The sequence below is a fragment of the Anabrus simplex genome, chromosome 12 (genome assembly GCF_040414725.1).
Source record: "Anabrus simplex isolate iqAnaSimp1 chromosome 12, ASM4041472v1, whole genome shotgun sequence".
NCBI classification, from domain to species: Eukaryota; Metazoa; Arthropoda; class Insecta; order Orthoptera; family Tettigoniidae; genus Anabrus; species Anabrus simplex.
In genome coordinates, this window is record NC_090276.1 from 12,041,408 (window position 1) to 12,067,805 (window position 26,398).

Below are 26,398 nucleotides of genomic sequence, written 5' to 3' on the forward strand. Positions count from 1 at the left end.
TCTTGCGCTGCGTTGAAGGAAAATTTTTCTTGTGCCACGTTTTGAGTCCAGCGGCGTCGTTTCTTCCTTTCTTGTCCCACATATGGGATTCGTTCTTTCTTCCAATTAACTACATGCTGGCGTTCAAGAAAATCTCCAGCTAGCTATGATATACAACTCAGGGATCATCCTATATCAAACTAAAATATTGTATTTTTTTACGTGAATCCGACTGAGAAATGCGCCTCTTATATATATAGTCATCCTATCTGCATGACTAACAGGTCATTAAATTAAAATGTATCGAATTTTAAATCCAATTATTTCTATTATGAAATTACCTTAAATTAATCTTGAAAATGAAAACCTACAACCTGTTTTCCAGTCATTGACCGGGTCAGGGATGTAATGAATGAAACATATATAGGCTGTCATTACAATGGGGTCGCCACTCCCAAGGTGATTTATTAATGAGTGATAAATGCTAGGAAATGATAATGGAGAGTGTTGCTGGAATGAACGATGACAGGGAAAACCAGAGTACCCGGAGAAAAACCTGTCCCGCCTCCGCTTTGTCCAGCACAAATCTCACGTGGAGTGACCGGTATTTGAACCACGGTATCCAGCGGTGAGAGGCCAAGGCGCTGCCGCCTGAGCCACGGAGGCTTAAATTAATCGTGTAACCTATAAATAATAATATGAATAAGTTAAATTCTTAAATACTAATTTTATTCAAAATTATTTTTGTACGTAGGATAAGTTGACATTCTAATAATTCTTATGTACATGTAGGTATCTCATTAAAAATAAGAAAAATTGATTGCCTTGAAGTTATCACGCTACTCAGTAGTTTCAGTTTCACATTATCACATTTAAAAAATCATTATCCACGGTCTCTACTTCTCTCATAAACAGTTTCTTTCCTCAGTTTTTTCTGCGGAATTATACTGTTTCTGGAAGCTCTCCTGATCTGACGCGGATTACCTTCTACATCTCCTCAGTCTCATATAAACGAAAATTAAAATGTTCAGTCCTCTAAACTAACATAAATAATTCCATCATTCCTTCTGGCTAACTCCAAATTAACGAACTGTTATGTTAAGAATAAACTAAAATGAAATTATCTGGGAATAATACCTAAGAATTGTCAAATCACAATAAATATCAAATCCTAACTTCTTGTTAAGTTCTATCAAGATATTAAATGATTACATAATATTATGTTTTACATATATACATAATTATTGAAAGGTTTGTTCAATCATGCATTTAAAGAATGCTTCTTTTTTGCTGAATCATCGTAACATTATTTCATGTTTATGATTATCATTTATAACGTAGACGGAGTAAGCAATGTTTCACATGTGTAGCTTTCAATTGCTACCTAAGCTGATATACTAATGAACATTAAAAAAAAAAAAAAAGTTTGATCATACTTGGACATATTAAAAATATTCCCTAAGAAATATGTAATAATTCTTCAGTAAAATCTCAACAAGTTTATGTCTAGGTTAAATCAAGGTCGTATTGCTTTATAAATCCAATCAACTGATTGCTAATGGTCAAGGACTACCATAGTTGAAACTTCCACACTCGCAAATAGCAATAACATAACAGTATGAAGACACTACCATCAATGATTTGCTGTTTCCATTTAAGTCATTTTAAATATTGAGTAACATGTAAAATTTGCTTAGAAAATTCCGTCATTATACTCTAAAATAGGCTATCTAGGGTTATTTTTGAAGATCGTACTTTATTATTAATCTGCAAGTTCATTAACCAAATGTCAATAACTCATATAATAAGACAAGCCATATTACATGTCGCTATAAGCGTCAAATATATCCTGATCCATAACTGCTTAAAATAAACTGACGTCAATTAGCCTTACTCTGAATTCCTTCCTTATTCGCCGTCGTATTAGTCATAATTCCATGCCTAATATATCGATGCATATATTATTTATAACATTCACCAATCTTACCTCAATATTTCCGACGTATATGGCCTCACCGCAAATATAAACTTCATTAACTCGGTTCATAGTATCGCTCAATTCAATGGATTCAGTATCTTATCACAATTTATATTATATGGATCAACAACTATCATTCATATCGACGCACACTTCTTGTATCAAAGTACGAACATATTAAGCCTGTATCTATTTACATTTGGCAAAAAGTTGATATCATATCCTATCTCGATAACCTACAATTCAATATGCTACATATTCTCATCTCAGGTCGCATTATGCTCGGCATAATTCTTTGAAAGAAAGCTGAACATTGCTAACAAAGCACTTCATTTGCGAGTATTATCTTTCCTACGCATGGGAGTGTTTATAAGTTTTGGAAGATTACCTAAATCCATCAGTTAAACGTCACTATTAGTTCATTCACGCTGAAACTCGATATTGAGATCACCTCTCGAAGATATATCGACCTAGCTCTTGTACAAACATCATTAACAACTTATCAAATAAAATACATATAACTAAATTTAAAAAATATTTGTGAAACTTAACTTAATCCGTCTGCATTTCTGGACTGGGATGGCTGCTTCCTGGTTCTCCTAGGACGTTCATCTCCAGATTATCGCGCATCATGACCGGGCTGTGGTCTCGATCCTCAAGTCTGTGGGAATTGTTGATGGGATACCGTCAGGCGTCAGTCCAATTTTCAGTTTAGTCGGTCATCATGTAGCTCTCAAAGACATGCATAAAACACATATTTGAACACATCATTAGTTTGACAATCATGCTACTTTTGGATCTTCCTTGAAGTATGCTTATGTTGAGCAAAGTAGGTTATGATGTGACAAACGTCAATCTTTTAATTTGGATGATATAAGAGGTATCTTAAATGTTGCCTTGTTTTGATTAGATACATTAATTGATCAATTTTCAACGTCTCCAATAATAAATCTTTGATACTCTCTAGATTACTCCGAATCTGCGCTCCACTATTTACTTCGTCTATTTTCTTTTTTGATACTCCGCTTGGGATTTCTATTACGATTACGAAAAATGTATCGTTATAACTTTATAATACAATCTGGTTTCACAATAATTTAGGAAGTATCCCTTTTAAATCTTCTGTTCTTCTTGCATATCAATCCACTCGTAAATTTTTTTCTGCTGACTTCATGCGATGTTCCCTTGTTCCTATTGTTGGTTCTTCCAATTAAAAGTCACTGCATTCATCTAAATCACGGCCATTTGGATTCCGTTGGTCTGCACTTTCTTACTTCAGATTTACGGCCTGTTTGACTCTACATGTCTGTATGTTAGAATTCGTATTTTCTGCCGCATGATTTCCGACACTTTATCGCTATTCACGGCAAAATGACAATTTTAACACCAAGATTCGAAATGATCAGGGCGATGAAATGGTACAGTATAGAATGTTTACACGTACAATTCATAGCTCTTTATTGCCTAGAAGTCGTGTGTTCACTGCACAAAATTTTGAGGTTATCGTATATTGGAACCCCCTTTTGCTATTTCTCGCTGTAAAAGTATGGAAAAAAAGGGGTCTAATACGCGAGTAAATACGGTATTGAACTGTTTTGGACTTGCACATTGATTAGAATAAGCCGTAGATGTGTATCTGCCACATTTCTTTTATCAATGGCCTTCTTTTATTCTTTTTATTCTTTGATTTAGTCTCGAAATATCGACTTTCTTTCTGCCGGTTCAGTCAATGATAAAGATGGAGCGCTTGCGTAATACAGTATTAGCAGCCGATGATATTTTAGAAGAATTGTATGCCGATGATCGTTGAAATGGGTATAATGATTGTGAATTAGTGGAAACTGAAAGTGAGAGTAATTTTCATAGTGTGCTAATTTTTTCAAGTGACTCTGATGACGACAACGATGTAAATATTGATGATGTATTAGGAATTGAAACTGAAGATGGTTTTATAAAGACAGATCCGTCACTTTAAAGGTAAAATCTTGACTATTGTCGCGGCCACCAAATTAGGCGGGTGAGGAAAACTGCGCTGTCGTCAGATATTAGAATGGCGAAGCAACAGATGGTCAATAGTTGCTTACCTCCGGGCACGGATTGGCAACGTTGATCGTGCAGTGCTGTCTAGCTGAAGCCCATCCGCTCCAGGCCACCTTACCAGAGTCATTCCCTGTCATGCAGCTGTTGAGCTGGGACCGATTGTAAGTGCAGTTAAACATGGATAGTGAAAGTGAATTGATTTGGGCTCAAGTCAGGAGAGAAGTGGCAGAGAGGAACAAGTCATTCAAAACAAAGGACGTAGAAAAACTCACTTCAGAAGCCATCGACCGTGTGACTGCTGCATATTGGGAAAAGTGCTTCAATCACGCGGAAAATCTTCAAACAGATGATTGGGCCAAGGAAATAGTAAGGGACAAAAGAATGGAGCCATTCATCATCGGTGTAAATGACGTGACAGTGAGATGAGTGATGACAGCGACTAAGAAATCTTAGACTGCCTTGAAGCTAGAAACTGATTCTTAATTCATTGTAAATTAATGTAAACCTATTTTTTAAAGTAGTTCTTTTTCTATATTACTCTGTAAAATATACAGTATTCAAATGTTTAAAGGTATAATGTATAAAACTGATACATATTAATATGTAATCAGAATGTGTTTACGGAGTTCTGCAACCTGTGCAGGCGTGCGCGCCCCGAACTGTCTCTGCTAACGACATTTACGTGATCGCTTTCCGGGACTTTTTCCAGGAAAATTACAAGATTCACGGAAATATGTTTCAGATACAAAATATGTACATTTTACATTTTTCCTGCAGACAAAATTTTATTGGCTGAAGAAATAAAAACTTGCCGCCTACTGAAATTTTCAATACATGATCCTACGGATTTAAATTTACTCGTTCAAGATTTTATTTTTAATAATTATTTTAAGTGGCGTGTATGGAAAATAGTTATACCACTGAAATCGGCAGTCTTTTCTGGAGCTTGTAGTATAATTTGTTTTGAGACATTGTATGAAGTAGCATCAGGAGCTTGAGAGAGAACAACTTCCTCGCTTTCCGAAATGGTGTGTTCAGTTAAAGACATTTTTTCACCATTTGCTACATAACCTTGGCAACAGCGTAATTTCTCTGACCTGCCTAATTTGGTGGCCGCGACAATAGTTTAATATTTATGTACATTTTTACAGTCGTGTGCACTCTAGTATGCTTAGTAGAAAAATGTTCGGTCCACAGGGTATGTGAAAAGCTCAAGTATCCGGTCAGCAGTGTGTTAACTGTCGTGGATTTGAGCATTAATGTTAAAATATCACTCTTGAAAAAAATTTTTCATTGTTATGAAATATGGACTTGCCGTTAAGCAATTTACTCCATGTATTGAGAGTCTTTGTCATTGGTTTTGGTATCTGATATGCTTTCCTTGCTGCTTCTCATACCAGTATCAGACTCTTCATCTCTCTGCCACAGTGTGGCATCCTGGAATCAGTGTAATCCATTCAAAATCTCAGTCCTTTAGAAGCTCTTTGTGACGATTTCAGGTGCTATAAGGTCCTAACTCTTTTATTACCCATGAGCATAACAAGTTCAAGGATGGGTGCCTAATATTTCCAATGGGTGTCAATTGCTGATTGCCGCTCACTATCCACTTGTAAAATCAACATGAATGGTCTTTAAATGCTTATACATACATCCAGTGGCTGCAAAGTAGATGTTAGGCCACCAGGAATCACAGTATACAAAACTAATGCCATAAAAGTTATGTAAAACTAAAGTGTTCTGTAAAATAGAAGAAATTCCTTGGATAACATAAAACACACTTACCTACATTTGAGGGGTGTTCAGTATATAATGCAACGCATTTTATTTCTTCATCAATTTTTGTTTTTTAAAAACTTGGAATTTTGTTTTGTTCATCTTTGAACATTCCAGCTTCTCGCATAGTTTCATTAATTTCTGATAGGTGGCAGCATTATAACTAGTCTTCAAAGTGGCTTCTGTAATGGAGGTACGTACCAAACAGAGAGCAGTTATTGAGTTTCTTTTGGTGGAAACCAGGGCACCACAGATAATCGGAAGCGCTTGCAGAATGTCTACCGAGACCTGGCAGTGAACAGAAGCACGGTGAGCCTTCTCCACGACAACACAAGACCTCACACAAGTCTTTCACAGCTGACAGGACTGTTCTTGCTCATCCACCCTATAGCCTGGATCTTGCTCTTTCTGACTTCCATCTGTTCGGCCCAATGTAGTATGCACTGTATGGGAAACACAACTTGAAGTTATTGATGCAGCACAACGTTGGCGCCGACATCGACCAGTCGAGTGGCACCATGCAGGCATACAGGCCCTCATATTACGCTGGCGTAAGGCTGTAGCATTGAACGCGGATTATGTTGAAAATGAGGGTATTGTAGCAAAAGGATTGGGGAATAACATGGTTTATTTGAATCCACAAAAAAATACCTGCTTGTAGAAATAAAAATGTGTTGCATTATATATTTAACTCCTTGCGTACTTTCACAAAGCACAACTTGAAGAACAACTTTTTTTTTTTTGCGTGGTGGGAGGGTTGGGTTGGCTGACATTTATAGCCGTATTTTGTAGTTTTCTTCTTCAAGCACCTGCAGTAGTTGGCCAACTTAGCTACGTTACACCAACCCTGGTATCTTCTTTCCATTTCCTTTATTTGTTGGTGGAATCTCTCGCCCTGCTCATCAGTTAGGGCTCCCAAATTGTCAGAGAAATAGTCCAGATGATTGTTCAAAAAATGGAGTTTAAAACTCATATTGCAGCCAGAGCTTCAAATTGTTTCAACATATTATCCCCAATTGTCATGTAGCTCATATCTTAAGTATCCCAAAAATTTATCGATTACTTCTCTGAAAGCACACCCTGTGTCTGACATTCATCATCATTCATAATGCCCAAAATTGCAGTGTTCTTCATAAGGAGCCTAATCTGCGATCCATCGAATACTCCCTCTTTTATCGTGGCATCTGACACAAGTTTTGTTTAAATACTCGGAGCACATACCATTTCTGTCTATTGCTTTTACAAATTGCTTAATGATCCCAAGTTTGATATGCAAAGGGTAAAGGAATATTTTTTAGGATGAACAAGACTAGCATGAATTACATTTTTCTCTCGAGGAGTTAAACTTCCTTCTTAGACCACTCTTTCATTGTCCATTGTTTATCTCTGCTTGTACTATCCCAGTGACACAAAAAGCAAGGTAATTTTTTGTAACCTGCTTGTTGTCCGGTCCTGCGGTGTAGGGGGCAACACGTCCGCCTGTCACCCAGCGGCTCCGGGTTCGATTCCCGGCTGGGTCAGGGGGTTTTAATTGTAAATGATTAATATCCCTGGCCTGGAGACTGGGTGTTTATGTCGTCCTTAACTTTCCTTTCCTCACATTCATCACTCTACACTTCTTCATTCCGAGGCAGATTCATATCACATAGTGCAAGTAGGGGCAGAAGATCTCTATAGGTTGATGCCCCGAACAAGTAGCATTAAAAAAATCCTGCTTGTTGGCCTAGCAAAATAGCAGCTACCTTTAGGTCTCCACGATGTCCATGATACGTGAATCGATATTCGATTCTGTTATTAGTAACACTGCTTTAAGGCATCTCTTTGAAGCATCGATAAATAAACACCAGACAATACTATCATAATTTTCACCACCAAACTGAAGAATTAAACCTGATATGTTGCAGCAGTAAACTTCTGTACCTGTTTCTCTGTCACCTATGTTGTGTGGAAGTAGAGAGCCTAAGGGGATGTTTCCAGGAACAAAACATAGAGAAGGAGAGAGAATTTTAAAAACTTATCACAAAATTACCGAAGTTTACCCTACAAGAAAAAAAACAAAAAAACACACATCTTGTATGTCACATGCTGTTCAGGGAGGCAACTCGCTTACCAGAATTGTCAAGCGGGCTAGTTTTGCCTATGTATTGGTAATGATTGTCCTGTCTGGGATGAGCTATATGGGAATATGTGCAATATGCGCAGTGATTTCTGTTTTGAGTTTGAAGCCTCATTTTGTTTGTTGCCAGTCGCGAGTTCAAATTTGTTTTACGTCTTACTATCTTCCTGCTGCACGGTTCTCAATGTTGTCGGCAGGTTGAATAACCTTAAGATCTCAAGCCTAAATGTAGTCTTACTTCATATCATTATGCCCAGAAAAAAATGCTATGTGATATATTTCAACTTTGAACTCTGACCAGAAGTCCAGTATTGCATGAATTATGTCAACAAATTTTCGTTCTAGGTGATGCATGTGCTGGGAGTCAGTATTTATCTAACAACATTGATACATAACGGTTTTTTGAGGCAAGATGACTATGTGTGGTTCACAATTCACTTGTAACGTGCTGCTGACGCCACACAGACCAAGGCGAGACACCATGTTCAGCGGCGAATCGTTAGAACCTTTTTTCAAATAATGTGCGCACCCAAATTTTCCTCGCTAAATTCTGGAAAAGAAACAGCACGGAGAGTTCACATTGTTGTAATTTTGTTGAGTTTTCAAACACGATTTTGCGCTGTTATTCTTGTCCTATAAAGTAGACACCTTGTTCTTCATAGACAAATTTAAAAAAAAATTCTCATCCTGAAAAGCTGGTTGTGGGTCTAATATATGGGTAAATGTGGTTTTCAATAATGCGTATATCTGTGTTGGTTGGTAGTGTGATGTATGTAAATGAAGATTTGTATTAATAAAATCATTAACACCCAGTTCCCAAGTTGGGGGAATTAACCAGCCGCGGCTTAAATCCCTCCTGAGCAGAAGGTAACGTGCTGTGCACTCAGTCGAGCAACCGTACAACTCTTGATTTAGTATATCCCTGCAACACAGAATACTTTTCTCAATCCACCAGTCCTTCGTTACATTCTTCAGGGAAGATGTGGGTCACTCTTATCATTGAACATTATGGTACGGGGTGTCATCAATCACAGCTATACTCGGGCATTTTTCTTGTGATTTTGTGTTTGTTTCATTTGCGTTATCTTTTCCTAACCAATATTTTGTGGTCAAATGAATTTTGAAGGTAATTGGGTTTAGTGAGTTGACAAAATTGAAGGGACAAGAGAACGTTAGGAATGTTGTCCATTTGCTGTTGGTCTTCTGAGCAAATTTAAACAATATTTGATATCTTTTTCACCATATTTCCAAGTTTTTATGTCCTATTTTTATAGTTATTAGGGTGTAAGTGCATGCATGTTGAGGTTTTGGGTCATAGGAATCCAGTTGCTATTGATAACAGCTGATTGCCCTGGTTTCCTGGTGAATGAATTGCGAAGTGTTTAGGGATTACACATAGACTAAAGATAGATTTTGGTTAAAAACATCCTATTCTTTCTTTTTTATTTAATTCAATAGTTTGGTCAAGAAAAAGTATAATTTTGTTTTGTCATTCTCTGTTATTTTTATAATCCATTCTTGTATTCATACTTGCTAATTTCTCATACTTGATGTTTTTTAATTGCAGTCTGAATACTACCACTTGCTGGCTGAGAAAATTTACAAGATCCAGAAAGAACTGGGTAAGTAACCCCAGACCTGATAGATTTATGTCTCTAATGGTTCAATACGGGAAAACCTCCCATTTTATGTGGTGAACATATCACTTTCTAGGCTTTCATAACTGTATATGGTGAACACGACTCCGAGGCCTGCAATACTGTATTTATTTACGTTATAGACGCTATCGAATAATGGATATACCCCCAGTTTTCCCCATAAAATCTTTGATAAAAATTAATTTTAAAAAATGTTCTTGGCGGATTACATTCCAAATCTCAATTTTAGGTGCAATGCTGTATGCAATAAAACTGGTAAATGGATAGAGAGAGAGTGAGAGTGTACGTACGGTTATGCGGGGGGGGTAATTTTTGAAGATGACAATTATGAAATAGTGGTGTTCAAATTCAAGTTTTTAAACAACAGTGCGTGAAAAACTCTCATCGCAGTTGGTTAATTTTATCGTGCATAAAATAACCCTCCGCATCCGTAGAGTAAATTCATATCCATCCATTCATTCTTCATCGTCACGTTTTGAATTCTGGTCAGTGGAGAATTTTGGACTTCTGATTTGTCATTGCATTTCATCTCATTTTGTACCATTAGAGGCCGCTGACCTAGATATTAGGCCCCTTTAAACAAGCATCATCATCATTATCATCATCCCTAGTCTTAGTATACGGTAAAACCTCTACACATTTTTCTCCTTGGTTGTAATTATTTCATACTTCCTTTTACAGAGGAAAAGAGACAAAGGCGTAAGGAACAACAGCAACAGCTTCAACAACAGCAGCAGCAACAGCAGCAGCCCCAGCAGCCTCAAATGAGGCCAGGAGCCCCCGGTGTTCCCGTTCGACCCGTGGTATCTGTGCCTGGTGCTCATCCTTCTAATATGTTGCCGGGGATGCACAGTTCTGTGATTCCAGCGCTGGGACCACAGCAGAACCGTATTCCATTCCAGGCGCAGCAGCCTCAGTCTCAACAAGCTCAACAGCAACAACAACAGGCCTCGCAACAGCAGCATCTGGTGGTAGGAGCACCTGGTCCCAGTCCAAACGGTACCTCTGCATCGGCACGCTTGGTGACCGTTTCAGGACCTGGGCTCTCACCGTTTGGCCCCAGTCCTGTCACCACTACGGCCTCTAGTCAATTTAACAATGGGCTTGCCAGCAGTCCTGCTGGCCAGCACCAGTTCTCCGATCAGACCCTTATGAAGGCTCAGCTTGTTGCTGCAGCTGCCTCAGTCAGTTCGAACGCACAGACTCCGACGTCTGCTTCGCAGTTCGGGTTGCAACAGAGTCAGTTCCCTTCTTCATCGACGGTTGTAGCGTCTAATAGAGTTCCTCTCCCGCCAGCATCCACGCCATCTTCGGATAGCTCGGCTGTTTCCCAGGCCCCTGCCACGACTGCAAGCGGTCCTTCCCCAGGCCTACCTCCACCCGGAGCCACTAATGGCACCCTTCCTCCTTCAACGTCTGTATCAGCAGCGTCCCTAGTTCCTCCGGGTCTGCTTCAACAGCAGCAACAGCAGCAACCTCAGCTTTCTTCCGTTGCTTCTTCAACGCCTACGAGTAGTGCGACATCTTCAACTACGCCTCTGAGCTCAACTACTCCACCTACCTCTCTCCAACTTGCCACCTCTTCCTCGTCCTCATCCTCTAACTCTCTATCAAGCACCACCACTACATCGACAACATCTGCAAATCACCAGCAACAAATCAACAGCTTCGGCAAGGGTATGTCGAGTGCGGAACGGGCCAACCTGGTGAGGAGTAATACGAGCAGCATGTCCAGTCAGATGGCTGCTATTACCGCTGCACTAAACCAGGTTAGCAAGTATTCCGTGATATAATTTTAACAAATTGTATTTGTAAACTTCTATGTATTTTTTTATTTTGCCCAAGGTATGACAGGTGTCCACCTTTATGAATGGCCTGAATGGTGTTTGAATGCTTTCTGAATCCTGGCAGGCCCTTCATATTTTAACCCATTCACTGCTAAACCCATATATGCACGTTTGTCCGCTGAACCTGTATATTTAAGGTTTGGTGCATTACCTATTTTGCCGAACCTGACATAGCGTCTTGCTTGTTACGTGTTTGAATCCGATGTTGAGGTTATTTTGTCTTTGCTGAAGTGTAATATCTTTCCCGCTATCTTGTAGCCATCATGGCATCTCGAAGTACACATTCATGTCTTGTTGACGAAAAAAATAGAAAAATTCTTCGTAAATAGTGATTTTGAAGAGGAAGATGGAAAATATATGGTGGGCGATATTGCAAGTCAAGAAAGAGTCTGACAATGTGGTATCTATGAATCTGATCAGGAATTGTCACCTTCTGCTGATAAGAGGATGAAGAAATTGCACTTTATAAAGCAGGCACCTCCATTTTCTTGACTATCAGGTATGTTTTTCCCAGTTGTTCACGATTTTGATAGTTCTCAAATCACCAACTTTGTATTATATTCCAGTAATGGTAATGATTGAGATGTAAAAGTACTTCTTCCTTTTATAAAGCCTGGTATAGAGGACTCGCCTGGTCATCAAAACACAGCAGTGTGTCGAACACTTATCCTGTTTCTCTACAGGGGCAGGTATAAAGTGGGATGAATCTTATTAGCTAGTTTTTAGGATCAGATGACCTTCCTGACATCAGCTTCATCAGAGGAGTAGAAATCGAGAAGCTCTCATCCATCTCTGCAATTGGCTTGATGTAGGTGCTCGAGAAACCATACCTAAGTTTTGTGTTCAACTTTGGAATACGTTTGGGCTGAATAGAGATTCCATCTATAACATTGCTATTACTACTCTCAAGAAGTCCAATCTTGATTTTCAAGAACGACTCTTGTGGACCTGAGATAAATATTTGACCTGTCTCACTCCTTTGTCTACCGGTACTCTTAACCTCATACTATCTCTTGTGTCTATATGTATCCATTATTGTTGTTAAGGTACTCCTTGTCGTTGGGCAACCTGCAGCTGTTGCAGGAAGATTGTACAATAAAATAATTACAAGATTGTCATCGTCATCATCATCATCATCATCATCATCATCAATATGTTTTAATGAAGCAAACTAGATATTAACCAATATAATAATGCTCTTCAAGACCTGCTCACCTGATGAGTTAAGCTGAGCACTGTCCCTGCATTGCAAGAGTCCATAGCCCTTAGGGGATTCATACGGCTAATTTATTTATTTATGTATTTATATATTTAATCATCATCATCAATATCCCACTCCAGTCGCCTGGGTGTGGTTAACAAGCCTTCTCCTCTCCTTTCTGTCCTGCCCTTCCACTTTTCCTGCTCTATTACTTCCGCCACATCCAATCAAGCTTCTCTAATGTCTTTCCAAATCTCATCCATCCACCTTTTTCTCGGTCTTCCAACTGATCTCTTTCTCTTAACTTCTCTTTCCAATTCCCTTCTTGCTACCTGTTCCTTTCCCATTCTTTTTATATGTCCAAACCATCTCAGTCTTGCTTTCTGTATGTTCTGTACTAACGGCACAGTCTAATATATACAGTCGCGAAGCTCTGGTGATATTTTTCATCCAAGGCGACTACAGCCCTCCAAACTGCGAGGTAGAGGCAACTTGCTAGCAGACAACAGGGAACGAATTACCACTACAGTCTAAAATAGTCATAACTTCTGAACCATTCATGCAAATACTGTCCTGACAAGGTTGTTGTAATCCTTATGAAATAGTGGAGGAGGTCAAACAATTTTTTTCGATGAGGAGTTCCAGAATAATAACGAAATATTTATTTAAGCTTAAGGAGTTATTTTTCTTTATCGCGGACTATAACATAAAATTGCTTCTAGAGGGCAACCACTTCAAAATAGGTATATACCATCGCAGACTTTTTTTTGTAGAAGTTTTTATGCTCTACAATTTGTATGCTTACTCTTGGGGTCTGTCGTTGACGGTTCAGGCAGCGTACGCCAAGAAAGCAAGTGACCGACCGACATCGAACCTGCCAAGTTGGACTAAGAAGGCCGGAGCTCTACCATTGCCAAGGTCCTCCGCAAACACAATATAAAAACCGTGTTTGGCACCGCCACGAAAATAACTCACAGTCGGAGTATAACCAAAGACAAATTGTTCCCACTTTTACATCCTCGGGTATACGAAATTCCCTGTACTTACGGTAAGGTGTACATCGGCCAAACATGCCGGTCCATTGGTACCCGTATCAAAGAACACGAACGTAATATTCGTCTCAACCAACCAGACAAATCGGCAATAGCTGAGCACGCTCTATCGTTGGGTCATGATGTCACGTTCCAAGATGCTCGAGCTCTTACTCACACTGTTGTCACGGCCACTAAATTAGGCGGGTGAGGAAAACTGCGCTGTCGTCAGATATGGGAACGGCGAAGCGACAGATGGTCGAGAGTCGCTTACCTCCGAGCACGGATTGACAACGCTGATCGTGCAGTACTGTCTAGTTGAAGCCCATCCACTCCAGACCACCTTACTCGAGTCATTCCCTGTCGTGCATCTGTTGAGCTCACACCGTAAGTGCAGTTAAAGATGGATAGTAAATGTGTTCAGCCTGGTGTTTCTTCGGGTCTGTTATCTTAAGAGGACGAAGTAAGTGCAAGAAACGAACAAGAAACTCCTCTGAAGCGTCGTCAGTTGGAAGGGCTTAAGAAGAAGGACTTAGCCAGCCAGACAAAATCCGTAATTGTGAATGTATTACAATACGTGCAGATTTCGGCCGACTCAAATATTTTGCAGAATGTGAACTTCAAGAATTGACTGCAAAATATGTAATGTTAGCCTTCGTTCGATCCAGAGATGTGTTAATGAAGCAAAATATTCACCCAACCATAAAATACATTCATCTCCAAGGAAAACTTGATCAATTAGCTCTCTCTAGGGGCCATGAGGTAGTAAGGTTGCCATGCTACCACTGCCAGTACAATCCAATTGAAATAATTTGGGCTCAAGTCAAGTGAGAAGTGGCAGAGAGGAACAAGACATTCAAAACAAAGGACATAGAAAAACTCACGTCAGAAACCATTGACCGTGTGACTGCTGCAGATTGGGGAAAGTGCTTCAATCGCACGGAAAATCTTCAAGCAGACGATAGGGCCAAGGAAATAATAAGGGGCGAAGGAATGGAGCCATTCATCATCAGTGTAAATGACATGACAGATAGTGAGATGAGTGATGACATTGACTAAGAAATCTTAGACTGCTTTTAAGCTAGAAACCGATTCTTAATTCATGGTAAATTAATGTAAACCTATTCTTTACAGTAGTTCTTTTTCTATATTACTCAGTCCAGTATACATTATTCATATATTTAAAGTTATAATTTAATACAATTGATACAGATTAATATGTAATCCGCAAGTGTTTACGACGTCCTGCAGCCTGTGCTGGCGCGCGCACTCCGAACTGCCTCAGCCAGCGACATTTACATGATCGCTTTCCAGGAAAACTACAAGACTCACATTTTTTATCTGAAACATATGTAAGTTGGGTGATTTTTTTACATTTTTCCTGCACACAAAATTTTATTGGCTGAAGAAATAAAAACTTGGCTGCTTACTGAAATTTTCAATACATAATTCTACGGATTTAAATTTACTCGTTCAAGATTTTATTTTTAATAATCATTTAAAGTGGTTTATGTGGAAAATGGTTATACCACTGAAATCAGCAGTCTTTTCTGAAGCTTGTAGTATAATTTGTATCGAAGCATTGTATGAAGTAACATCAGGAGCCCTAGAAAGAACAACCTGCCTCATGCTCCAAAATGATGTGTTCAGTTAGACATTTTTTCGCCAGTTGCTACATAACCTTGGCAAGAGCGTAATTTCTCTGACCCGCCTAATTTGGTGGCCACGACAATAGACACTACAGGTCCAGGATTATACGGGAAGCTGTGGAAATACGTAGATATTCTAACAATTTCAACAGGGACACCGGCTATCAATTAAGTAATACCTGGTTGCCAGCCATTAAGAATTTACGTAGGTAGTTCCCTTCCCTGTCCTTTCACTATTGTTATTTCCAAATTCGTTCGTTCCTCGACTCCAGTTGTCTCATTCCAGGCTTGTGTCTATATCATACACCTGTCAAGTTCATACGTTACGTACACACGTTATGTGAACCGCTTAGTCTGATGGTTCAGTCAGCTTCCGCTTCGAACGCTAGCGTTGTCACATCCTGAGAGCCATCTGGTGCCAAATGAACGTATCATTTCCACTTTGATTATAACGTCTACATTTTAAAAGAGTCATTTTTTGGGACGTGGGGCACAGTTCGCTGCAAAACAAAGAATTTCACCTTGTTTTCCTGACACGGCATAAGCCCAAAAGCCTATACAGCAACATGTCTATATCCCATACTTTCCCATCACAAACATTAAGACCCACTGTAACGTATAGGTTACATACGGTATTGGGGCATTAAATAGTTTCTTATTCAATGTCACATTTTGTTCTTTGTAAAACTGTTACTTCTAGCATCCCAAAGTTCTAAAATTTGTATTCAAAACGCTTTTGCTTTGACCTTGGGCCCGAGGAGGTTAAGCTTTTTAAACTGTAGTAGACAGAAACCTTTGCACGTGGAAGCTGCCATCTGTAAACGGAACGCTGTTATGTTAAAAATTAAATAATTGAAAAGGAGGTTCAACCTATTCAATACTTTAAAGAAAGAAATGCAGTAATCACATTACTATTTAAATGGGACCGGTTTCGACCTTAGTCCAGGTCATCATCAGCCGTAAAAACATGTACAATGTTTATGAATATTGGAGGTCAGTTTCACACTCTGATAGGCACAAAGACACGACACCATGACAGTTGCATTTCTTTCTTTTAAGTATTGAATGGGTTGAACCTCCTTTTCAATTATTTAATTTTTAACATCAATAATTTCAATACGGAACAATGAAATTTTTATCTTTAATTGAACTCTGTTATGTCGCTGTCGAGCGACATATTGGGTAAATGCCGCATATTATACAGGCTCTCTGCATTGCTATTTCATCTGATCCAGAAAACAAATGGCTAAAATGTGTTTCGTAACCATAATAACCATATACAGTAAAACCTCGTTAATTTGAATTTGTTGGGACACAGAGTTGGACTTTGAATTATGTGATTTCAAATTAACCGCCAGCTCATAATTCAGAAATACCAACACTTGACGCGTCACAAGATATTCTATATTACCTGTTACTTGATTCACAGTCGAAACCTTTCAAATGCCATGAAAAAAAAGAACTATTTCCAAAATGTATGCTACAAGGTGCATGTGCAGTATTCAAATATTGCACTTGGATAACTCTCTGACAAACATAACCTCACGCAACAAAAGAAAAAACAAGTATGATTCAGTGACGAAGAGAAATGGACGCTGGCTCACCTGTGCAAGTACTTTATTTATTGGATTACTATAAGGTATGCATTTTAGATGCTTTGTACTTGCGTGAAAAGTACCCAATTCCCTTGAAACATCGTGGCTTATCAAACTTTCCTGTGTCGAGGTTAGGAAGTCTCTCGCTATCCTTGTACAATTTTCGCCATGGCACTTCTCTCGTAATTCAGGAATCTCAACCCTTGCCCCATGATTCACAGTTTAAACCTTTCGAATGTAATGGAAAAAAGTATTTCCGAAATGTATCCAACAAGGTGCATTTGCATTATTCATTTATAATACACTTGCAAACATAACCTCATGCAACAAAAGAGGGAAAAAATGACACGATTCAAAGTTGTGGAAAAATTATCCTGGCTCTCCTGTGCAAATGCTTTATTTTTGAATTACTGAACTGTTTGCATTTTTAGATGGCTTGTACTTGCACGGAAAGTGCATCATGGTTTATTGAAATTTTCTGTGACGAGGGGAGGAAGTATCTCCCTTCCGTGTGCATTGTAACACAGTACAGTGACCCCTCAACCTTGTACGACTTTCCGATTGGCTCTTCTCTCCTTTAAAACCAGAAGTCTGTTTGGGCTCGGCATTAAAAAAATGCAGTTTCATCGGCATTGACAACATTGTTTGGTGCGTACGAATTGATTATATGAGCCATGCTTTTTTCACCAACTGTCGGCATTGCCAGTATTTGCGGATTCTGCTCCTCCGCACACTGCCTGCCACTGGTACGCGATCTGGCCTTGCTTAAAATTTTGAATACAAAAGCATTAAGATTTCACTCGAACTTAGCAAACATGAAGCACACTATAGACACACCGAAGTGAGTGAAAGTGTGAAAAACTACCCGTGCATGTTCTGTCACGACACTGAGAAATTTTGAATTTAGATTACTCTGTAAAATGAAAGACAGTTTTGAATTGAAAGTCTGCAATCGACACCTACGCGTTAAACTCATACGTCGGATATTTCGAGGCGAGGATCACAACTGGGAAAGGCGATTGACACAGCCCTGAACTGGAAACGGTTTTAATCATAAATCAATAAAGGATATGACTCAAACAGTACTAGCAGTAAAAATGCCAATAAGATTTTATTAAGGGTTTATTATGAATTAAAATAAAATGAAAACAAACAAGAAAATTTGAAGCCAATGATTAAAAAGGGGAAAGAATTTCAATGTGAACATACCTTCTTCAGTGATTTTCACAGCATCGTTGTAGGAGCTTAACCTTAGTACACTCAAAAGAATATTAAGGAAAATTGTGACAAGCTCCAAGTCTTAAATTCATCCATATTACATTATCACCAATATTGTTACTATTAACATGGCCTAACTCGGTCGTTCTTTCACGAGACTCATTTCATTTTCAATGTAGGAATGTGTACATCTCATTCTCGACACGGCAATAGACATGGTTCATTCATTCCCACGCGCGTCATGGAGTACAAAGCAGAGAAGAAAACTAAAAGTATGAAGGTATCAGCATGGGACAGAGACCAACATCTCTGAACCACAGCAACAAAGGTAAATCAAGGAGAATCGCAGGCATGTGCGTAACTAAAACTACGAAAGGTAAACATGGCGGCTCCTTGGGCAAAATAAAAGCCCAAGGCGGGTACATGGCAAAAATAAATAATCTCGTACCAAGAATAAATTTGAGGTACTGAAACAAGAGTTAAAATAAAAATTGAGCTGGCTGATTTATCATCTTTTCGCCCCTCCTCACTCATCAACATACGTCCCAGCATTCACACGCGCCGGTACAACCAACAATATGAGAGGCCGCTCCACTTATCAAAGTCAAAATTAATTCATGCACTGTGACTCACCTGGTTACTAATCAGGCCTCGTGGAAATCAAGTAGCAGCGTGCACCACACACATAATTTAACAAGAAGATTGTAGGAATTTTGTACACAAACTCATTACAACAAACGTTCCAGCATTCACACGCGCCGGTACAACCAACAATATGAGAGGCCGCTCCACTTATCAAAGTCAAAATTTAATTCATGCACCGTGACTCACCTGGTCACTAATCAGGCCTCGTGTAAATCAAGTAGCAGCGTGCACCACACACATAAAGATCGTAGGAATTTCGTACACAAACTCATTACAACAAACGCACCGTACGACGTGAATGAAGTACAAGTCGAGACGGGGGGCATTCATACAACAGCTGGCGAAATATCATAGTACACACTGCACATTAATAGAACAAAGTTGAGACCCAGTTGGCAACACTTCATAATCGCAACACATCAACACACACACATTCATGCATGCAGCACAGCTGAAGGGTATATATCAATCAGCTATGGTTACAACAGAAGGATACCGGGACAACATCTTAATATCAAAGTTAAAACAAGGTTTGCACGTACCTGCAGTATTAACAATCAAGACAAGAAGTAGCACGCAAATAACACCTCGTATTTGAATAAGTTAAAAAGCCATTTAAAGCACGTGATGGCTACTTCTATCGGCGAGGGCTCCATGGTTAAAGCATCACAAAGAAAAAAACAAGGCAGAGATGTGCAATTAAAGAGATAACACTGCTCGTCTCGTAAAAGCAACTACCTTCCGTCATTACAAACGAGGGTGCTGCCCTCTCCAGTACATCAGCAGAAGTGCTTAAGTCGTTTGAATTGAGGCCGTAAGAATTCATTTACCAATAAGAAACATACTTATGGGCGTGCCATTCGAGTGTGGCACAAGTCTGAATTTTGGTGATGGGACGGACATTGTTCTTTGAATTACAAATGAATCCGTATTTCGAATTAAACAATTTAAATAACATACAAATCTGTATCTCATGTTTCCGGGAATGAGGCGGAATTTGGAATTAACCGATTTTGAATTATCGAGGTTCTACTGTATAACGCCTCCTATATTGTTTTATGTACACCTGGTTTATAAGGTTTTTTTTTAGAAGTTATGGCAACGGTGTTATATCTTCCGAGAAAGTAGCGACAGTGTAAATCCACTGTATGCGATTGACAATTACTCGAATGTGCTTCTAAATGCTAACACAAAGTATCTGAACTAATGGCAAGGGGCAATCGAAAGGAAGTAAATAGAAATGGTTTTATTATGGAAAATTAGCATAAATCCAGCTGTAAGTCCTGTTGTAAAATTCGGAACTTTGTTAACCGAGATATAACTCGTAGATGTATATAATTTATGCACAGTGCAATGCCTGTCTTTTGTTAACACCTTTGATAATGGCCACCGACCCCTCTGCAACATTTAACAGGTGCTACATGTCTGCGTTTGAAGGTCTCAATAGTTGTCACCAAACACGTTCCTTAACTCTGCATGACACTGACTTGAATATTTGCTGTGGAAAGCTGTAATTTTCTTTTCAAACATGACCTTTGTTTACATCCATCTTGGGGCATGGCTTGTTGCACACTAACTTTTTCTTGTGTTGTTACCTAACCACCAATGCACACGAACACCATCTGCCATTCTTTGGAACGTTACACAGGTTTTGTAATCTGTAAACTACATTTACAGTACAATGGCATGTTCGGAAGATAAAAAACATTTGTTGTGATTTACGAAATTGCCCCTATATTATTCCACCATGTGCTTAATGCAGTTACTTCATGGCGTCTTCCTTTGTTAATTAGGAATATAATGCGTCTTAAATCCCACGTTTCTTTCAGGATGACGATTCTCCTCCTCCTACTACCAAGGGTAAATTAGACAACATGCAGACCGAGTCTGAGCATGAATCCATGAAACTTGAAATCAAGGAAGAAATGGAGATTAACCATAGGCATGAAGCTGGTGGTGGCAAGGATATGGGTCAAGATACAATCAAGACTGAACCCAAGGCTGAGCCAATGGACGAGTGCAGTGCAAGTGCAGACAACACTGTAACTGTCAAAGGTTTGTATAACACCTAATACTTGCTTTGCTTTGAATACTTCTGCCAATTACTTGTTTTAATTTGTGAATGTTTCTTTTGATACAGAAGAAGCACATGTAAAGGAGGAAGCCATGACACCCATGTCTACCTCTAGTATGAACGAAAACTCTGCCATGGACGTCAAACCTCCTGTACCTGAACCTATCCAGGGAGGTAGCGGACCTGGCGGGACAGAGAAGAAAAAGAAATGCTGTGAGTAATTTGGATTTTTTGAACAAACTGAACATATAACATATAAATCAGAAATTTTTCTTGTGACAGCTGGTGTTATCAGTGATATCCATACCAGAACAACATAGCCATGAGTACCGTATTTTTCGCATAATTAACGCCCTTGCATAATTTACGCATCCCAGTATTTTTGGGTCCAAAGCGGAGAAAAAGAAATGTTCACGTATTCGATGCACCCGCTTCTTCAAACATCCATCACATAGCTCCGGATGCATTTTGAAATAAAGATGCCAAACCGGGCATTTCAAATACCGGCAACGTGCTGATATCAGCCGGTAGCAAATACCACTGAGTGAGAGAATCAGCGCAGAAGTGACCAGTGATGCTCTGTTCCTGTCTGATACAAACACATTTTATGAGCGTTTCGGGTTTAGGACGTGTTTTCTGTAATCGCAAAATATTTGTTAGTCCACAGTGAGCAAGTATTCAAGTAATAGCGCATCATATAAACTTGCGGTGATCAGTTATGCCAAAACATACGGGAATAGGGCAGTGGGCTGCAAGTATTCAGTGTACGAATGCAATGTGCGCTACTGTGGTAACAGAGAGTTGCACTTCAAGTGACCAACAAGTCTTGCAATCATTTCGCTAACCAAAAAGTGGCAAGTTTCCGAAAGTATGAGAGGATCTGCTTAAATGTACGATTTTGCTACGTTGCTTTGGATATGCCGTTTCTCGAAATGCTGTATTTTAAAGGACGAGAGGTAGCTTCTGCATATGGAATCAGTGTCTCGAATTTGAAGGTTAGTTGAGGCTTCATTAGCTTTATGAAGAGAAATGGGCTTTTTCTTCAACGAAGAACAACATTATGTCACAAAATGCGGAATGTTTTTAACCAAGTTCTGGTAATTGATATTCATCCTTTTCTGATTGAGAAGTGTAAAGTGAAGAAATTATTGCTCTCCCAAAGAGGAACCACAGATCAGATGCCAATCAGTTTCCATATGCCACAAAGTCGAACGATCAATAAGAAAGGAATGTTGAGTGTTATTGTGCACGCTACCGGAAGCGAAAAAGAACGATGTACTGTGCAGGGCTTGTTGTAACAGGTGATGGCAGAAAGCTTGTACCTTATGTTGATCTAAAAACGAAAAACATTGCCTAAATTAAAATTTCCACAAGGTTTACACGTTTGTATCCAAGAAAAGAGTGGATGGACACGTCACTTGCACAAGATTGGATACGAACTGTTTGGGGAAATATAGCAGGGTCCCGCCTTCGATTTTTCATGTTGGACAGTTTTCTTTGTTTGCCGGTATGTCAGTATTATGTACTTACATGAATTATTGTACTTTTATTAGTACATGTTTATTTTACTTCAGGCCGTAATGGGAAGAATATTTTCCAGTGTCGGTTTCAACCCCACGTGTCCAGCTTACCTGATGTACCCTATTTGACTTTTCAGAAAGAATTTTTCCCGGAATGACGATTAACCAAAAATGAGTTAACCTATTGCGAGTATATTAAATTTGATGTACCTTTTAAATGTAAATAATTATAAATAATTTTTTTAATATCTGAATTCCTCGAATAATTTACGCATCCGAAGTTTTCGCCTGTGTTTTTTTTGTCAAAAGTGCGTTAATTAGGGAGAAAATACAACATATCTTTTGGTTTCCCAGTATCATAAGTTATGTAATAATCCTTATGATACGTTATCCTGTTGCCATATATGGACAAACCTTAACCTACCTGATGGGAAGCCTGCAAAGACCGCAAACTCAACGTAGATCAGAACGAACTAGTAGATGAAAACGACAAATGGTCAATTAGTGTAGTGACGTTTGCTGATTCTCACACAAATACAGATTACGGTTTATATGTACTTTAGACTTCAGTAAATAAGTAATAAATCACAGGAGTTTACTTTAATTACATTTCCCTTACATTTGTAATTATTTTACTAAAATCTGGCTTTATTTCAATTTGTTCGTCATTCAGATAGGAGCTGTGTTTGATAGAGATGATGTGGTTCATTTGTGAAAAGAGTTACACAGATAACTACAAAGGCTGATTGAAAGGTTTCAGGAGGTTGCCTCAGGCATGGCTTCATGAAAGTTTTGTTCAGATCCAGGAAACAAATGCAGTGGGCACTCCTCCATTGTGTGTCTGATGGCTGGTGAGTCAGCCCCAACATCAAGGAGAATCCATCCAGTCCCATCTCAGGTCTTCCAGCTTGCTTTCCCTTTTACTACAATGTGATATCATATACGCGACATGTGCTGCACAAATTCCTAACACACTGTTGGATGGCATTAAAGAAGTTCCAACTTGAAGTTGATCTGCTCATAAGAGATTCCCTTCCCATCCAAATACTTAATTATTTTCCCCCTTTCTCCACAATTGGTTTTGCAGTTTCTCAGTTCTGACTGAATGGTAAGATGTATTGGATCCAAGAGGAGAAAGAATATTGATAAAGCATTCTGATAAAAATAAAAATTAAATTCACCTCATTGAAAAAGAAACAATCCCACTCTAGAAAGAAGAGAACCTATGGCCCTCATAAACTGACCAATAACAAGAAATACAAAGAATAAACTAGGAATATGAAAATAACAGACGATCTAGAGGAAGCAATCCCCCAATTGAAACAAATAGCTGTACAAGTAGACTCAATAAATACAAGGAAAAAGCACCAATGGTGGAACAGTAAATGTGATAAAACAGTGGAAGATTCACATGAAGCCTGGTTAAGGTATCAGAGCCAAGAACTGAGAGAATCACGCTTGGAACTCACAAAACAAATAAAGATAACCCAAGAAATAATGAGGGTTAAACACCAATACCAAAATGATATACTTCTGATGATAGAAACACAAAGCAAGAAAAGAAATTCATGGGATTACTACAAAATATTTAGTAGACACCTTCAAAGATATGATCGTCCAACATTACTGTAATGTTAAAAGGCAAGGTGGCCCATAGCAATAAAAAAATACAGGCATTTTAAAAGAAACATTTAACAAATAACTAAATTGCGAAGATCCCCACAGCATCTTCAAATAAACACATAAACCCCAATTAAAACACCAGCAGAAAATATAAACCCAAACACACTCAGTCTACAAAGCTTTGAAAGAGGTCAAAAAGTGCAAATCAAGTGGAGAAGGTCAAACATTTACAGAACTTTGGAAATATGCAGCAGAACCATTAAAAATATCATTACACCAATGCATAGTGAAAATCTGGAACAAAGAACTACCAGTTATAGTGACAGCTATAATACATCCATTACACACACACACACACACACACACACACACACAGAAAAGGAGAAAAGTCAAATCCAGTCAACTGTAGAAGAATTTCCCTTTTGGATTGCACATATTAAGTCATGTCAAGAATTCTATACTATCCTTGTAAACATCTACTTGAACTGGATCTAGCAGAATACCAAGGAGGAGTTATGCCCTGGAGAAGTTGCCCAGAACAGATAATCACCTTAAAATTAGTAATGGATGTCTTCAAAAGGAGGTAAAAACAACCAGTTGTAACCTTTGTAGACTTCAAAAAACCTTATGGTTGTATCCATAAAACATTTTTGGACTTCTTTCCAAATTAATAAAAGCGATAACAGTAGCCCTAACAACTAATCCAAAGAAAAATTCAGAGGAGAAATATCTGAGCCATTTAGGATTAAAACAGGGTTATTTATTTATTTGTTTGTTTGTTTGTTTGTTTGTTCGTTCGTTCATTCATTCATTCAGAAGTACAGAGTAAACGAGACAAAAATTAAACAAAGGAAATTTTAAACACGGGTTGACCAAACTTTGGCCACGAAAAGCACATTTGGGTTTGCTCTCATTAGGTCTTTAATGGTACAAGTGGCTGGAGAAGGACGACACAGTAGATGATGATTGTTAGTCTACTTAGTACCACACTTGCAGTAAACTGTCTCCACAGGAAGGCCCCATTTCTGTAGGTTGGTCTAACATCTCGTGGTACTGGAGCGTAATCAATGTTGTCCACTTTTCAGAATGTCCCGGAGGAAGTTCTTCCTTTAGAACCACCCATTCTCTCAAAAGTTGACATTTTCCCTGCCACATTGAGATTCTTGCTTGCTGTGGTGTTCCTGTAAGAGCTTCAGTGGTTCTCAAGAAGCTCTTTCTTGATTTCAGCCTAGGATGTGCTGGTTGACAGGCATACAAAGTGTGGGCTCCATAGTCTTAGCCTTGCTTTTCTCATACCTAACAGCAATCTCGGATTTCAGGTGGTGCTATAACCAGCGAGACAGTGGAGTAGGTCTTAAACAACCAATGATAATACGGCAGGTGTCATTTAGTGCCACATCTATGTTTTTGGCATAACTGGACTTACGCCATACGGAGCAGGCGTATTCAGCAATGGAGTAGCACAGCTCTAGCGCGCTGTTCTCACAGTGCAAGGGTGACCTCACCAGGTGGTGCCTCTAAGTTTCTGCACTATGTTGTTTCTGGCAGACACTTTTTGTTTCACGTTTCGGCAGTGTTTCTTATGCGTAAGCGTACGGTCCAGAGTCACTCCTAGATATTTTGGAGTCGAACATTGTTGAAGAGGGATTCCTTCTCAGGTGATTTCTCTGGTTTTAGCTGCTTTTTTTGTTATTGAGATGAAATACACATCTGAGTTTTGGGAGGATTTGGCTTCAAGTGATTTTCACTGTAGTAGTTGGTAAATTCTTCCAGAGCTTTGGATAAAGTCTGTTCTACCTTTTCAAAACAGTCGGCCTGAGCAGTGACTGCACAATCATCAGCATAGACAAAACTCTGGGTACCTTCAGGTAGAGGCTGATCGTTAGTATAGATGTAGAATAACAGTGGTGAGAGCACACTGCCTTGTGGTAAGCTATTGTTCTGCGTTCTCCATCTGCTTCTTTTTCCCTGAAATTCCACAAAGAATCTTTGGTTTTGGATAATATTTTTAATGTTGCACGTTAGATGGAAGTCTTTGTTGATGTCATACAATTTTGTTAGAAGAAGCCTATGGTTTGCTGCAGAAAGATCAATGAAAACAGCGCCTGTAATGAGTTGATTCTCGAAGGCATTCTGAATGTGCTGTGCCAAGTTTAATACCTGTGATGTGCAACTTTTTCCTTCTCGGAATCCAGCTTGCTGTGGTATAAGAGATGACTCCACCTTTCCTATCAGTCTCTGATGAATGAGTCTCTCCAGGACCTTGTATAGGTGACAGAGCAAGGAAATAGGCCTATAGCTTTTGGGATCCAGCCGATATTTGCCTGGTTTAGGGATAGCAATAACTCTAGCCTTCAGCCAGATTTTGGGAATCTTCCATTCTTGGACACAGATATTCATCAATTCCAGTAGCCATCGCCTTGTAACAGGACCAAAATTCTTGGTGTGCTC

General features: G+C 39.0%; 1 protein-coding gene across 2 annotated transcripts in view; it reads left to right on the forward strand.

Moving 5' to 3' along the window:
- LOC136884354 (CREB-binding protein) overlaps nucleotides 1-26,398 on the forward strand; it is a 263,590-nt gene that overhangs the window by 100,695 nt on the left and 136,497 nt on the right. For both annotated transcript variants that reach the window (XM_067156476.2, XM_067156477.2), the window contains exons 13-16: nucleotides 9,454-9,508; nucleotides 10,226-11,313; nucleotides 20,560-20,785; nucleotides 20,871-21,017. In XM_067156476.2, the coding sequence (XP_067012577.2) occupies nucleotides 9,454-9,508; nucleotides 10,226-11,313; nucleotides 20,560-20,785; nucleotides 20,871-21,017 (1,516 nt within the window). The remainder of the gene's footprint in view (nucleotides 1-9,453; nucleotides 9,509-10,225; nucleotides 11,314-20,559; nucleotides 20,786-20,870; nucleotides 21,018-26,398) is intronic.